At 34.2% G+C, this 16179-nt stretch overlaps 3 protein-coding genes across 4 annotated transcripts; 1 reads left to right on the top strand and 2 right to left on the bottom strand.

Moving 5' to 3' along the window:
* Window positions 1-1217: 1217 nt before the first annotated feature.
* Window positions 1218-5906, bottom strand: LOC107905509 (protein PSK SIMULATOR 2). The gene is made up of 13 exons (XM_016832172.2): window positions 5531-5906; window positions 4935-5250; window positions 4235-4560; window positions 4044-4136; window positions 3856-3946; window positions 3378-3471; window positions 3036-3133; window positions 2746-2809; window positions 2553-2656; window positions 2349-2465; window positions 2135-2211; window positions 1982-2026; window positions 1218-1851 (listed from the first exon to the last, which is right to left on the bottom strand). The coding sequence occupies exons 2-13, from the start codon at window positions 5184-5186 to the stop codon at window positions 1359-1361; spliced, it is 1854 nt and encodes a 617-aa protein (XP_016687661.1). The 5' UTR covers window positions 5187-5250; window positions 5531-5906; the 3' UTR covers window positions 1218-1358.
* A 3557-nt stretch (window positions 5907-9463) lies between these two features.
* LOC107905507 (tubulin beta-6 chain) lies at window positions 9464-12883 on the top strand. Its single transcript, XM_016832168.2, has 3 exons — window positions 9464-10181; window positions 11640-11909; window positions 12003-12883. Exons 1-3 carry the CDS (start codon window positions 9782-9784, stop codon window positions 12683-12685), a joined length of 1353 nt encoding a protein of 450 aa, XP_016687657.1. The 5' UTR covers window positions 9464-9781; the 3' UTR covers window positions 12686-12883.
* LOC107905508 (uncharacterized) lies at window positions 12858-15045 on the bottom strand. Of its 2 annotated transcripts, none has more exons than XM_016832171.2 (5): window positions 14703-15045; window positions 14461-14572; window positions 14311-14375; window positions 13631-14221; window positions 12858-13174 (listed from the first exon to the last, which is right to left on the bottom strand). In XM_016832171.2, the coding sequence occupies exons 1-5, from the start codon at window positions 14904-14906 to the stop codon at window positions 13151-13153; spliced, it is 996 nt and encodes a 331-aa protein (XP_016687660.2). In that variant the 5' UTR covers window positions 14907-15045; the 3' UTR covers window positions 12858-13150. The 2 variants fall into 2 exon arrangements, with proteins under 2 accessions (XP_016687660.2, XP_016687659.2); XM_016832170.2 differs by having other exon boundaries at window positions 12930-13182.
* Window positions 15046-16179: the final 1134 nt, after the last annotated feature.

Raw genomic sequence — 16179 nt, forward strand, 5'->3', positions numbered from 1 at the left:
TTATACAAATTACTTTTTAAATTAAAAATCATTAAAATTTATAAAAGAAATATTTTTTTAATATTTCTAAATTTTAAAATTTTAATCAAATCTTTATGTCACACCAATAAAGTTAACAAATTATTTTAGCCATTCATTTTGGGTGATTTAAAACAAAATTATAAATTCAAAGGATAAACTTAAATAAAAAACTAAAATGATTTTTTTTATTATATAAAATTAGAGAGAGAAAAATATTATTATACAAAATCATTATAGCTTTTGTTAAAAGACAGCAGGCAGGTGGTGTTCATTTTCTTCACCATGGCAAAAATACCACTTCTTATTATATTTTAATACATATATTTTTTCATTTATCTCTTTTCGTTTTCTTATTTTATTTCATCTCTCTCAACTTAAAGCTTAAATTCGAGCACCGGCCACCACTTAAGTCATTGATCATAGGCTGATATTTTTTTTCTTTTCTTTTAAAATTTAAAGGTTATTAAAATCTATAATAATTTGATTGTCTTGACCTACTTATTATCTATTTCAAAGAATATTGATATTATATTAAAAATTATTAAACTTATATCTGCTATTAAAATTAATCAAAAGTTAACAAAATTATATAATAAAAAGAAGTCAAATAAAAAAATCACTACACTTTTTACCTGATCATCTAGCCCAAGAGACAATATTTTTCATCGGATTTATGTAATCACTAGTGAATCAAACAATTCATTTATCAAATCAATGGTCAATCTTTACACCAAGCATGATAGGACCTCACTATTATTAAACAAATGTCTAATCATTAATACTTGTTATACCCTATCTCAATTTAATTATGGAGCATGAGGATGAAAGGAGCTTCTTTCCTTAACCAAGTCAATGGTCAATCTTTCTTTCTTTTATTTTGGTTCTCGTTATGTCACAAGTAAACCGGCTTCTTTATCTCTACCACCAGCTTCTTCCTATCTCCTTCTCAAGTATTAACAATACTAAAAATCAAATCTTACATATTTAATTTACACATTAATTATTACAACTCACATCTAACTTTATTTTATTGACTTTAAACATTACCATGTGAATTTTTTTATCTTATTTTAATAAGTTAAATATAAAAATAGTAAATGAATGTATCACTTAGCCTAACCAATTCAAAAGTTGTAAACTAATTCACTTTTTCATATGATAATGTCCTGAACCTTTCTTGTATCAAGTTATGGATATAGGAGCAAATGTACTTTTTGAAATTTATTACTTATTAAATACATCTAAAACAAAACTCACAAGGAAAATGACAACCTATACAATAGAATAAGTAAGAGTTTATGACAAGAAGCTAGGGTGAAAAGTTTTTAATGCCACTCTCAAGTTGCTAGATCTAAACCATCCATAACATCCAATATGTTTGAATGGGGATGCTTCAAAAGTTTTCTTGCCCTAAAACTCCTATCAGGAGAGTTCCCAGTACTCCTGCTTAATGCCCAAACTTTGATCCCTTTGCTTTTGCCTAAAGGAAGTTCTTGGCTTTTGCTAACACCCGGAATCAATCTCCTTGCAGTCACCTTGTTTAATAAGTTTCTTTCTTCTTCACAAAGTTCAATCCTCTGGACTTTAGTACCATCTTCGAGGGAAAGAAACCGCTGCATCTTAGAGTGAAAAACACAGCCTTTATAAGTCGGAGACCGAACTGGCTTTGGCTTGAAGCTCTGATCTCTTTGTTTTGCTAAGCTGGTCAGATGATGGAGCCATGTCACCAATTCAAGGATGTATGCATCTGTCTTCTGTTTATTTGCATGATGAAGTGTCTGAAGGCGGGTCAGGGTAATATTTGCGGCTCCACCTTTCCCAAATTCAATGCTGTGGAAAAAGAACAAACAACCGGGAAATCTCATATTTATGATGTAATACCAGTGATTCAATGAACTTTTACATTGCATTGCATATGACCATGTGCACATAGAAATGATAAAGAGAAGCCTTGACTAACCCAGTGTTTGCCCATTCTCCAACCCATCCAAAGCCTTGATGTGCTCTGTTGCAATAAATTACAGCAAAAGGAAAACATGGAAACAAACATTACTTAGGAAATGACATCAATAAGACAGAATAAGTTTTTGCAAGCATTTTAGTTTTAGCATACTTGGTTGTGTTTGTGGCAACCGGAACAAGCCACTGTAGTGTCTTTTCCATCTCATCCTTAACCTGTGAAATTGAGCGCTGTAGGAAAAAGCAAGGAATCAAGAATAATGTTAATCAGGAACTTAGGGTAACAAATAACCTCAAGCCAAATGATGCTGGAAAGGAAAAAAGAAATGAATTAAAGAAATGAAGATCAAAGTCTGTTTAAACAATACCTCTTCCTTGGTGTCAGTGGACTGTAACCTGGACCTTAAAGATGTCTTAACACTGGGTGGCAACCCACGGTATAATGTGTCCCTGATATTAGGTGGAAGGTAGGCTGGGCGAGCTGCCTATAACATATAAATCCAATTTAAACAAATGCGATATTTAAGTGTGCAAATAATAAAGCAGAAATGAGGAAATGGAGAAGGACTTACAATGTTATCAATCTGATGAATTACATTAGCATAGTGTAGTGCAAGTTCAGCAGCACCTAAACTTTGAGGATTTTCAGTGGTCTCCTTTGTAACTGACGCCGGTACTGTAACATGTCGAAGATTATATTGTTAACGTTGTAAACTGACATAGCCCTCACTAATACTTTGATAGTAGTCGGGTCTATATGATTACCTCCAAAGGCTTCAGAGATTGCTTGATGCATATAAGTAACAATATCCACAAACTTCTCTACGACCTGAAACAAAGCAAAATTTATTTCATATGCATAATCCAAAAAGCAAAATAGATTCCATAGCATTTCAGACCATTGCGAGTGTTAACAGTCATAAAAATCAGACATGATTAACATTGAAAAAAAGGCAGTAGTGAATCAAACATAACAGTCATGAACAACAGAATATTTAAGGGTTACAGATCCACTGAGAACTCTGAAAATATCAGTTCAACTCATAGTTATATACCTCTTCCAAGGTTCTAGACCAAAGTGTTTTCTTTTTCAAACTCTTGACAAGCTTTCTTTGTTGTTTTAACTCACTTTGTAAAATCATGAGACTTTGTCCTACAATTCAAAAGAATGAGCTGTTAATACAACAACTGCAATCCAGGTTAGCAGCTCCCTGGCTAATATCAGAAACACAGAAATAATAGGAAGCTGTTAACAAGAGAAATTCGACCACTCTGAAGTTAGCATATTTAAATCATTTGGATGGTGTACTAATGTTGAAACAAAATTGGAAATGGATCAAATTTCTGCATACATAAAAGAAAGCTCTGGAAAGAGAAACCGATTGTCTAAGCCTAACCTCTTTTAGGGAGATTTAAGGACTCCGCTTCTTCCAGCTTTCGCTTAACCTCTAGTTCAAATCTGCCCAGATCATTCAATTCGTGGTACAATTCCTACATATGTAATTATACGTTAAATTCTCGGTGGACAATTCACGTAATAAGAAATTTTCAAAACCAGAAACCAACATACAGCTATAAATCATTCCCATAGATGAACAACTCTGATATCACAGCTTTAACATAATACACGATGCAGGATAATATCTCAAAGGTATCAGACAGGCTTCCTAAAAATGAGATACTCAAGGTCCCATTTACGTGGCAAAGCTTTATTGCAAACAAGAAAGTTAAACATTCTTTCATGTAGAATATATCATGGCACTCCAAACCATTCATACAAGACAACGAAAGCATCTAAAAGTCCTAATGCATGGAATAGGAAAAACATAAAAGGTAGAGAGGCAAAGCTAACAATTAAAAGGAGGATAAACTTACAGAGGTATACTGAGCAAGAGAAGTTAGTTCTTGCATTGTCTGCTCTGCATCAGCTCTAGCTTGTTTATGAAGTGAATTGCCTACATCCAGTCTGACAGATAATGACAGTAGCAAGAGATATATTTCTCTGTCAGTAAACATCAGAGCATTGCAAGCTGAAGTAATGCTACCAAAAGAAACTATCTTACTTTGAAAAGAATCGGCCGAGGTTGTGCCATTGTGGATCTTTACATCGATCTCCGAACCTTATTACTTCACGCGAAAAAATATCCAATTCATCCCTAGAATTCCCAAACGATTGAGTGTTATGAAAAGAGACCAAAGAGCAAGAACTAACATATAGAGAAAAAGAAACCATTTTCTCTAACAAGTAACCTACCTCTTGTCAGCTGCTGCAATACTTTGCAGCTCATTCATGTTTGTAGAAACTAGCTTTTGCACCCCTTCTGATTGTAGGACCTCCTTTTTCAGGAACTGAATGTTTTCTTCTGAAAGTGACTGCAATAAGCTTGCTCCTTTAGCTATTGTGTTAGCCACTTCGAATGCCAACATAGATATTCTCTGCCCTCTTGAAGCCAAGCCCGTAACAAAGCCACTCCCTGCATTCAAATATGACATGCTACTTCCAAGTGTATCTAGAACGTCGACTGCCTTTTCTAATCCAACAATGCCGGCTTTTCCAAGATATGAGTTCCTCTGGGAACCCTACAAAAAGAAAAATAAAAATGAATTGCATAGAAGCCACTTTCCCTACATAAATTGATCTCGGCATTTTAATTCATGCCATTGTTCTTCTAAAAAAAAAGCATTCTTAGAGATAAGCCCAATATAATTGAAACTTTAGTTTATCTGGCAATTCAGTTGGCCAGCACAAGATTCTAGCTGATAACATCTTATGTGCTGCAACAAAGGAATATTTAGGTTCCATGGATACACGTGAATTTGGACACTGTATCATCAACATTGTTTATTTGCCCATTAGCTGCTCTTTCGGTCAATATTTAAATCGTTGCAGTCCATACATTTCCGACCTTGAAAGCTCATTACAACTAGAAACGATATGGTAAAGCAAGCAATACCTTGGAAAATGCAATCCTGGCGGGTGTCGATGACTTCAATTCCCGGGAAAATTGTAATCCCAAGTCACCAGAATCGTCCCACTGTCGCGTTTTGTCGGAACCACTGCCATTTGCATGGGAATGTGAATCTGAATTTCCTTTTTGCTTACCAAAGCTCCTTTTGGACTTGAGCTTCCCTGAAAATCCTGTTGTGGTCTTTTGTTCAAGCTTTGTATTCCGCTCCTTTGTTCCAGAAGAACAAACACCTCCCATTATTCTTCAAGCACTTAGTTTTATCTCAAACAATACCCGAGTCTATATCTCACAGAGAATTTAACTGGAAAAAAAAAACAGAATCATCCTTAATCCAGGCTATGTTTGTTAGTGATGAATCTCTGAATAAAAAATAAAATAAAAAAGAAGGAAATTTGCAATCAAAGATTTTCTGTATAAAAGCCTGACAAAAGCTAAAACCAATATTTAGAATTAGATAAAACCAAAGAATCTTTGGGTTTTTCCAATCAAACTTTACGGGAGAAAAAAAACGTGTCCACTAGATGATTCTACAATCAAATAAAGGATGATATGGAACAGTTTCCAAACCAATAATAACAAACCTGCTAAACAGAGAGGAACTGCAGAAGATGGAAGAAAAACCAAAGATAAGATTTGGTATGGTAAAATGAAGAAGAAACAGATAAGAGTCAGGGTTATACAGGAGACTGAAAAAGATTTACTCTGATTGACACGAAACTCCACAGAATCAAGGCGATATTTTCCCTTAAGATCGAAAAGACGCGTAAATAAGTTTCAAAGGCAAGGGATGGAAATGTGGTGGTGTTTCCAGGAGATTTGTAGTTTGACTGAGAATTGAATTTTGGAATTAGACTTTTAGTATGAAACATGCAGCCTTGGAAAGCATGGAAGCGACCCGTCTGGGCTTTGATTTCTTTGGTTCCCTCACATTCTCTGATTTGCCCCTCCCTCTCTCTCTCATTTAAAATAAATCAAATCCTAAATTATATTCCCTCGTTTATTTCTTTGCCCTTTTTCAATTTTTCTTTTTAAAAAAGTAGTAGATAATAGCGAGATGTTAGTAACTTGCTCTTTATGTGATATTCTTTTGTTTTTGGTTACGTTTAAGATCATTAGAGATTACCTATCTTTGTTGCTTAAAAAAAAATTCAGTACTACTAGATTCCAAGGCCATTGATTTTAAAATGTTTAACTGAAATTACTTTCGTTTTTATCTTAATGACGGATTCATAGGGATACCGTCAAAGAAAATTATTAATCAGGTCCTGTTAACTGAGTTAGAGAAAGTATGTTTATTTCAATAAAAACATTAAAAATTCGGAGAAAAAATAATCCTTTAGGAAATGCAAAATGAAATGTTGTTTGAATAGAAAAGTAGTAGCACAGGCTCCATTTGATATATTATATTCCTCACTCTCCGACCCAACATTTTGAAGATTACTTAAAAGACAGAAGAAAGACTAGTCAATGGCTATAGTTGGATAAATCAACTACAATGGGACAGGAAAAGTATTAAGAGGAGGAGGAACGAATTGTTGCCATCTGGGGGTTGAAAGTAAAGTTTGTTATAAACAATGAAACCCGCGTGTGAGTTTCTTATTCGTTGTTGCAGGCGCCGAGAGATTTTTTTTAAATGATTCCCCGTTGACTTGGGATTTTGACTTTCATCGAAACTTGACACTTGATGGGTTTTCTTAATTTTCATTAATAAAATTTTTATTTTTATTTTATTGTAAATAATTAAAGTTTCATTTATGTTGGTTTTACCATCTACGAAGATTATCTTTTTTTTTCAGAATTTGTGATTTTCCATCCAACAATATTATTTTTAATATTCAAACTTGTTTTCTCTATTGCCAGTATTTAATTGTATATATTTAAAATATAATTATATCTATTTACTTTTATGTAGGATAAAAACAAGAGTAAATTAAACTAGTAGTTATTCAGCTACTAGTATTTTTTTTGGTCAACTAATTATGAAAAATTACAAAATAGTCATATAATTATTCAGTTTTATTTTTTTTTAGTCACTAGCTCGAAAGCTAACAACTTTTAAAATTGTCGTAATAGCAACAACTTTAATCCTCAACATTTATATTATGTTAATTTAGCCTTGATTCTAAAAAATCTAATCCTAAACATCTATTCATTGTGTAATTTGGTCTTTTTTTTGTATTTTTTTTCTTTGTGACCCTTTCACCTAAAAAGCTAAAAAAATAAATTTATCAACTAAATTTGATTGAAAATATACAAAAAAACATGTTTCCTCATTCTTTTAAAATAAATCCTCAACGTCACCAAAACAAAAACTACAGAAAAAAAAAGACTTAATTGATATCATTTATAAATGTTGAAGGTCTTTCTTTTAGATTCAAGACTAAATTCATATAGTTTATAAATGTTGGGGGTTAAAGTTGCTATTATGTCAATTTTAAAAGTTGTCACCATTAGCCAACTGGTAGAGGTGCTCATGGGCCGAGCCGGGTTCGGGTCGGGGCTCAACTAAAAATTCAGGCTCATTTACTAGGCCTGGGCCTAAAAATGGGCTTAAAATTTTGCTCAATCCCGACCCGAATAAAAATGCTAAAACCCGGGCCCGACCTGGCCCACCCGTATTAATTTTTATATAATTTTTAAATATATATAATACATCAAAAATACTAAAAATATCAAAATAAATATTTCCCAACAAATTGAAAATAAATTTTTAAAAATATGTAGACTTAAATAACACTAAGATAAATGCAACTTAACAAGTAAATGCCTCTAAAATAATAACAAAATTAACAATAAAATAGTTTTTATATAATATCCAAACAATAACTACAAAATAGCAGCAACATAATAGAAAAATGGTAGCAAAATAGGGTGAAAACAACAAGAAAATAACATTGAAAAACAAAAAAAAGCAGATTTTTTGTCATTTAGTGAATTTGGGCCGACCTCGGCCCGTTTCTTAAATGGGCCTTATTTTTTTGTCCAAGCTCATTTTTCGAGCTTATATTTTTTCCCAAATCCTTCCATATTTTGGGCGAGCCTTTGGGCCGGATCGAGTGGCTCGACCCATGATCAAGTCTACGAAGTACTGGTGACCAAAAAGACAAAATTGAATAATTGGATGACTATTTTGTAACTTTTCATGGTTAAGTGAGCAAAAAAGAATTTTACTAATAGTTTGGTGACATTTTGTAACTTTTCATAAAACCGAAAAAAAATAGTAATAGTTGAGTGACCACTAGCATAGTTTACCCTAAAAATAATCAATTGTATATGTAAGATAGTACTATGTTGATAACAAACTTAGTTTGAAAATCAAAATATAATCAAATAAGGTTATCACATAATATTTATGAATGGTGAGGACTCAAACAAGACACATCATGTTTTTGAGGACTTCAATCTTACCATGCTTTGTTAGCAAAATTATTTTTGTTAATTACATGTTGTTTGAATTGGATAGAGATTTAATTAGAGGGGTTCATAGGTTAAGTTTGAATAGATTGAACCAAATTCTTATCAAGCCTATGAATGTTATTAATATAATGTATAATTGTCCAATCACAACTCAACTCGGGCTTCAAAAATTGCCCAAGTCCACTCATAATATTTCTAATTGACGAACCTAAGCCTATTTAGGCTCATATTTATTAAAATGCTTAATTGATTTTATATTTATTTTTTTATTAAATTTAAACATACACAATTTAACATATTTTAATATTTATTAATTTTCATATGATAGATTACGCAACATATAAACTAAAATAAAAAATAACTTAACATCATATAACATAAAATTTGAAAATAGGTTGAGTCGGGTTTAAGAGTTCAAGCATGACCTATATTTTAAATGGATCTAACTTTTTTTACTCAAACTTATTTTTTAAGCTTAATATTTTTGTCAAGGTTTTTAAAACCAAACAGTGGTTGAACACCATTTCAAATAAATAAATAAATAAATAAATAAAATATTTAAAAAAATTAACCAAAATTTTTCTTCGATTCAAACGGTAAGTGTCGATTCTCCGATTAACCGACCTAATAATTTACTTTAAACCAATACCTCCGATTCATCCAATTTAACTAGATTTTACTTAAAAAAAAAGTTTCAAGATAAGAATCTCCTTAAAGTTAGGTTCGAGTTTCCAATGGTTCTACCTGATATTCAACTAAGGGCCAATCAAGCAATCCGGAGGCTGCAGACCTATTGTCCAAAGTGCCATTTCCAAACTAATCTGCATCCCTTCAAACTAATCAGGATTAGGAGTTTTTATTTCCTACAATTACAAACTAGACAATTTTGTTAGTTAAACGGTTAGTCGAAATTAATTAAATCTTGATTCAGTTTTTATTAGGTTAGAACGGAATTATACACTTCATCGAAAAACAACAAAATAGTACACCTAACCAATAACCCAATAACCGGACCACAATTATCCAACTCAGGGTCACGAACACGGCGGGTAAAAACTAAAAATAAGAACAGAAATTCCTAAATACAAGCTCAATTGAAAAACAAATTGGTAAAATGGCGCCTCACCACGCTCGATTGACTCACTCTTTTACCCTTTCAATTGCTTCGTATGGGCGGTTAGTTGTTAACTCTGGTTCTCAATTGTCCTTCTCATGACAGAACAGACAAACAGACAATCCTTCAAAAATATCATGCCACTCTATTAATTGTTATTATTATTCGCATTTTCCTTCTTTAACATCTTCCCCTCAATAAATACTCCTTTCATTTCCTTCTCTCCACTCCAAACAAGATTGAAGAAAACCCTTAAACCTCTTTGCCTTTTTTTTTTCGTTTCATTTTCGACGAAATAACAATGAGGGAAATCCTTCACGTGCAAGGAGGCCAATGCGGGAACCAAATCGGATCCAAGTTTTGGGAAGTGATCTGCGACGAGCACGGTGTTGATCCTACCGGAAAGTACAATGGAGATGGATCATCCGATATCCAACTGGAGCGGATCGATGTGTATTACAACGAGGCTTCCGGTGGAAGGTACGTCCCTCGTGCGGTTCTCATGGATCTTGAACCCGGTACCATGGATAGTATCAGATCCGGTCCCATTGGCCAGATCTTTAGACCTGATAATTTCGTGTTTGGACAATCCGGTGCCGGAAACAACTGGGCCAAAGGTCATTACACTGAAGGAGCTGAGTTGATTGATGCTGTTCTTGATGTTGTTCGTAAAGAGGCCGAGAATTGTGATTGCCTGCAAGGTATATGTTGTTTTCTCTACTTATGTTTCCCTCGTAATCTAAATCTGCGTTGGTTTTCGTGAAATTGTTCTATCTGTACTTTCTTAATGCGGTATTTTTCTTTGATCCATTCCAACATAATTACTCCGCTCTATTCTTTTTCACCTCGAAGTTTGAAACTCCAATCCATTTGAGTTACCATGTCAATTTCATGATAACGATATAAAACCTTTTCTGCTGTTCATCTTTTCATTTTCTTTTCGGGGATGGAAATACCAAGGTGAAATAATCTCATTTTTCCTATCCAATAAACTGCAATAAAGACGAGAAAGATCTTGAATGTTAAGATTAATAATTCACTGTGAAACTGGCATGGAAGGTCTGCCAATTTGCTCAATTATTAAGCTTCGTTTTATCTGGTATGGAGGCAGTGAGCATGTGGTTTTATAGACATGTGATAGAAGATTATCTATATTTTCTATATGATATTTTTCATTTTATCTTCCTTATACCGACAATCTTTTTCTGTATTCTATTTTTCTTTCCAAAAATTAACAAAAAGTTAGATCTTACACCACTTGATAAACTTTTCGATGAATAAGGTGGAGCCTTGGGGGCCCTCACCAGCTCATCAGCATATATATGAATCCTTGCATTATTACGATGATTTTATCAATATTTTAATACATGAACCTATAGGAAAAGTAAAAGATTTTTAAAGGAGCATGGAAAATGATAACTAACATGCAACTATCTAATTATAGTATCAATGTACCAAAAAAATTCTAATTACAGTATCTATCTAAAAATTATGACAATCACACAGTAAGCTGTAACATTGGCTCGAGTACCATATACCATCCAAAAATTGAGGACTAGTAGGTATAAACCTATTAAAAAATGGAAAGAGAAAACCATGACTCTAGATCCAGATCTATATGAAAAGGACAAATAATTAGTTTGTTTCTATTCTAATTATAGTAATATTTATGTTATGAATTATGATAATGGTGGATCATTGAACTAAGTTCCACATTAAGGGAACCCATACCTTCTGTGGTTTAATGTAAAGGAAGGATAATGGCTTCGTCATATGTTAATATCCTTTTCTGGTGGCTCAGTTGTTCTGGAAACTTTTCCAATGAGTTCAGATTTGCCACAAAAAAATTTTTTTTTTTGAATAACTGATTTTCTTACTTTCGATTAACTATCTGGACTAGTTTCAAGTAGGTGACTTAGTGGTCTGTCGCTAAAAATAGGAAATATGTAAATTGTCACAGGTCAATCTAAATTACTTTTTATTTATTTATTCAACCTTTATTGATCCTCTTATTAAGTATGTTTTAGAGCATGATATTTACGTCATACTATTAGTATTCAGCAATAATAATCCTTATTGGTTAAATAATGGCAATTTCCTGGTTTCCCCTTGAATTGTCTGATGAAGCTCACTTGCTTACATTGTTACTTCTGGACCAGGCTTCCAGGTATGTCATTCACTCGGAGGAGGCACAGGCTCTGGCATGGGAACTCTCCTGATATCAAAAATCAGAGAGGAGTATCCCGACAGAATGATGATGACATTTTCTGTTTTCCCTTCACCCAAAGTCTCTGACACCGTTGTGGAGCCTTATAATGCCACCCTTTCTGTGCATCAGTTGGTAGAGAATGCTGATGAATGCATGGTTCTTGACAATGAGGCACTTTATGATATTTGCTTCCGAACTCTGAAGCTCACTACTCCAAGCTGTAAGTGATAAAACATTTATCTTGACCGATGGTTTGCTTTAATATGATACAATTTAACATAGTGTAGCTAACTCTGCACTTTTAATTTTGCAGTTGGAGATCTAAACCACTTGATTTCTGCTACTATGAGCGGTGTAACATGCTGCCTAAGGTTCCCCGGACAGCTGAACTCTGACCTCCGAAAGTTGGCTGTGAACCTGATCCCGTTCCCACGTCTTCACTTCTTTATGGTTGGTTTTGCACCACTTACATCTCGTGGTTCTCAGCAGTACGTTTCTCTCACTGTCCCAGAGCTAACTCAGCAGATGTGGGATGCGAAGAACATGATGTGTGCTGCTGACCCTCGCCATGGTCGCTACCTGACAGCGTCAGCCATGTTCCGAGGCAAGATGAGCACCAAAGAGGTTGATGAACAGATGATGAATGTCCAGAACAAGAATTCATCTTACTTCGTGGAGTGGATTCCCAATAATGTGAAATCCAGTGTTTGTGATATCCCACCAAGGGGTCTGAAGATGTCCTCTACTTTCATAGGGAACTCCACGTCAATCCAGGAGATGTTTAGGAGGGTAAGCGAGCAATTCACAGCGATGTTCCGTCGCAAGGCCTTTTTGCATTGGTATACTGGTGAGGGAATGGATGAGATGGAGTTCACAGAAGCAGAGAGCAACATGAATGACTTGGTTGCAGAGTATCAACAATATCAGGACGCAACTGTGGAAGATGAGGAAGAGTACGAGGGGGAAGAGGGTCTTGATGAGAACTATGAGACCTAAAATGCGTTGGCAATTACCATATATCAAAACCTGCGTGAAGTTCGAGAATAGCAGCAACTTTTGCCTAGTTATATACTGCTGTGTGGCTATCTGTGTGTGTCTAAATTTTCTGCTCTGTTCGTTCCTTTGTATTCCGACAATGATGATGTTTGGTTTTCTTCAGACATTCAAATAAAGAAACGATCAGTTTCAGTTTTACTTTCAAAAGTTAAAAACACCCGCTAAATAGACAGGGACGGTCAGATTGGATACCAATTTTTATGATAATCTTTCAAAACCACCTAGTTAATTATTTCTAATTTACAAATTCACGATCACAGACACTATTTCAATCATTGGTAAAAGATACAAATGGATGAGTAGATTTAGAAGAAAGATCATCTTGACTTGGGAGAGGAGTCTCTCAATCTGGGAACTTTAAACGTAGAAGTGAATAGATTTGGAGTTTCAGAAATACGAATTTCATCATCCTTTTTCCTCTTCGAACTTCTGCTTCCCTAAACAACAAGACAATACAATCTGGTCAGTGAATGGATCTTACCTAAAAACAAACATTAGTTTTACTACGGTTACTAACGCATCAGAGTAATTTGTTAATTAGACCAGCAAGCTAACATATATAATGTATATAGCCTTGGTGTTAAATTCTTGGAATATATGAAATCTAGAACAAGAACTTCCTCGGTGGAATTATTTTGGGGAAATTTAAGATCCTTGAGGCCAAAAACGAAGAACATTTAAGGTCTTTGGACCCTTAATAGTAGCTGTTCCTTCATGGCCACAATGTACCTGTTATATAATACGATGAAACAAGGGGACAAAAATGCTTTTCTTTGGACAAAGGCAGAAACAACCAAGTGCATTAAACAATCCAAAAACATACTAATTATTAATCATCTCAAAAACATATGAATCCAGCTTTAAGCTAGATTGACTAAAAATTACCCTTCCATTGTCCTTCAGAGAATCATGAACATGTGGAGCGGAGCTTCCTTTCTTCATGTTTACGCTGCATTTGTTGCCGCCGCCATTCTCGTCTCCCAAAACAGTTCCTTCCCTAGCTGTACAATGTTTTATTACAGGCGTATGAGATGAACTTCTAGGCTTCCTTAAGAACTCTACCTGCCTCGACATTTTAGAAACTTCATGAAATCTACTTGCATCAGCCTCCTTTTGAGATAATTCGGATTTTAATATCTGGATCATTTCATCCTTTTCGGCATTTGATGACCTCAGCTCCTCCATATTGGAAATAAGTGCCTCAATTTTCCTGTTAGCTTTGTCAAGTTCAAAATTCTTGCTGTTTAACTTATCTGTAAACTGAGTTTCCATAATGTTGAACTGGTTCCATGCGAACTTATTCTCTGCCATAAGTGCAGCAATTTGACAACTCTTTTCCGAAGCAAGATTTTCATATTTGAGCTTTAGCCTTCTTAAATTGCCCTCCAATGTCTTCAAAGTAACAGACTTTGAACCGATATCCTCATCTCCCAACATTCCCTTTTTGGTTCCTTTGGGGTCCCTAAGAGAAACATCCTAGATGTAGTGAAATGGTTAAAATTGCTTACAAATGGTCATATGTATAAACTCTGGGGAAAAGGAAAAGAAAACTTATTGGAACATACATTTGAATTTTTACAGAGGATGTCAAACCAGATTCTGAAATCAGTCAATTCATCCGATGTTTCCTCTGCAACAATCCAAAGACAAGCAAATGTAAACGTCAAATAAATACTCAATTACTAAAAAGAAAAATTCAATTCCAAAACGCATACCTAATTTCAACTTGCAAAGAAAAGCTTCTCTTTGCTTCAATCCTACCATCATATCGGCTTTAGCAGCCTCAAGCAAACGCGTCATTTCTTTCGATTCCAGATCAGTACTCATCTAAAGAACGAAAGACATCAAAACAACCCAATCTTACGCCTTCCAATTAAGGAGGAAAGAAAATAATTTTAAAAAAAAACCCTAAATTTATCGAAACTCCTAAAAATCCTGAACTCAAAACTCTTTTTACCTGAGATATGTGATCTTCATAGAGACGAACATCAGAGGTCCATCGTTCATATTGCATATTGATCCGATCTCCGAGGATCTTTCTTTCTTTAGTAAGTGTTTCAAGCTGTTGTTGCTGTGTTTTAAGCATACCAACTAAACCTTCAAAGATTTGATCCCATTTCTGACGCTCCGATGAGACTTGAGACCGCGTTTTCGTGGGCATTGTTGAAACTCGAGCAGAATTAAAAGTATAAGAAGATTGAGTTTCAGTTTCAGTGTTGGAGTAGAATCGTTGCAGTTCGAGAAGAGGGATTTTCAAACGGTCGACTTCTGACTAACAAGGGAAAGCAGATACGGGCTGAAGCTAACTTGCACCGCTGACTTACAAAAGTACGTAAAAGCCTCTTGGGCTGAATTGGGTTCTTTATTTTTGTAACACTACGTCGACAAAAACCTTTTGTCCGTTAAATTCGGCCCAAAGCTATTTTCAAAACTAAAAGCCTGACCGAAATAAATCGATGTCGTTAAATTGATTCGGTTTTTAGTTTAAAAATCGACATAATTGTAACTTGATATGATAACTCAATTAATTTGAAGAGCATAAAAATAATGATTGGTTAGTAAAATGAAAAATATAAATAACTGGTGTTTTAGTTTTTTTTAATCTCTTCCCAACTCTTAAATAAGAGAATAAATATATTTTATCGTATTCAAACTTATGTCATCTTACCTCAACAATGATATGATACTAATTGAACTAAGCTTCAATCCAGACAAAATTAAGTTATAAACCAATATATAAAATTTATTTAGGAGGGGGCGATTTCAATTTAACGTAATATATTTTGAATTAATCAATAACTTTGGAAAATACCAAAGGTTGAAAATTTGAAGATGAAATTGCTATGGTAAGATGCATTACACTTTTATGGGAAGAATTTAAATTCAAATCTTGGAGATGATATTATTGGGAGGGGCAATCAAAAACTCTGAAAGGATTAATTTTCATGGACCGTAAATCAGACATGAACGATACCTTAATTCTATAAAAAAATATTGGAGAGAACTCAAATTCAAATCTTAGAGATGATATTATACTGGTAAGGTACATTGCACTGACATGAAGAGAACTTAAATTTAAATCTTAGAAATAACATTGTTGAAAGATGTAGCTATAAATTCTGAAAGGATTAGTCTCCATAATTGTAAAATAGATGTGAATTATACCTTAATTTAAAAATTAGAAGAAAAAAAAGCAATGTTTACTTGCTAATATTTCAAAGATGTTGGGACCAAATTAGAGTTGCTCATAGGCTAGGACGTGTGGCTTGAGCCGAAAGCCCGCCCAAAAAATGGGAGGGTTTGGGCAAAAACATAAGCCCAAAAAATGAGCTCGGGCATAAAAACAAGGCCCATTTGGAAAACCGGCCGGGCCTCGGTTAAGTTTTTTTGGCCCATGCCCGACTCGCCCCGAATTTTCAATAAAAAAACCCTGC

This window comes from Gossypium hirsutum, chromosome D05, assembly GCF_007990345.1.
Source record: "Gossypium hirsutum isolate 1008001.06 chromosome D05, Gossypium_hirsutum_v2.1, whole genome shotgun sequence".
NCBI classification, from domain to species: domain Eukaryota; kingdom Viridiplantae; phylum Streptophyta; class Magnoliopsida; order Malvales; family Malvaceae; genus Gossypium; species Gossypium hirsutum.

What these genes read in the sequence shown, in the direction of transcription:
- LOC107905508 (XM_016832170.2), bottom strand. Translation starts at nt 14,906, where the DNA reads ATGCCCACGAAAACGCGGTCTCAAGTCTCATCGGAGCGTCAGAAATGG. An exon ending in TCTTTGCAAGTTGAAATTAG is followed by an intron (nt 14,376 to 14,460) that starts GTATGCGTTTTG and finishes GGATTGTTGCAG; the next exon opens with AGGAAACATCGGATGAATTG. An exon ending in CTCTGAAGGACAATGGAAGG is followed by an intron (nt 13,183 to 13,630) that starts GTAATTTTTAGT and finishes CTTGTTGTTTAG; the next exon opens with GGAAGCAGAAGTTCGAAGAG.
- LOC107905509 (XM_016832172.2), bottom strand. Translation starts at nt 5,186, where the DNA reads ATGGGAGGTGTTTGTTCTTCTGGAACAAAGGAGCGGAATACAAAGCTT. An exon ending in CTTAAATCTCCCTAAAAGAG is followed by an intron (nt 3,134 to 3,377) that starts GTTAGGCTTAGA and finishes TTTGAATTGTAG; the next exon opens with GACAAAGTCTCATGATTTTA. An exon ending in GTTGCCACAAACACAACCAA is followed by an intron (nt 2,027 to 2,134) that starts GTATGCTAAAAC and finishes TTATTGCAACAG; the next exon opens with AGCACATCAAGGCTTTGGAT.
- LOC107905507 (XM_016832168.2), top strand. Translation starts at nt 9,782, where the DNA reads ATGAGGGAAATCCTTCACGTGCAAGGAGGCCAATGCGGGAACCAAATC. An exon ending in GAATTGTGATTGCCTGCAAG is followed by an intron (nt 10,182 to 11,639) that starts GTATATGTTGTT and finishes CTTCTGGACCAG; the next exon opens with GCTTCCAGGTATGTCATTCA. An exon ending in GAAGCTCACTACTCCAAGCT is followed by an intron (nt 11,910 to 12,002) that starts GTAAGTGATAAA and finishes TTAATTTTGCAG; the next exon opens with TTGGAGATCTAAACCACTTG.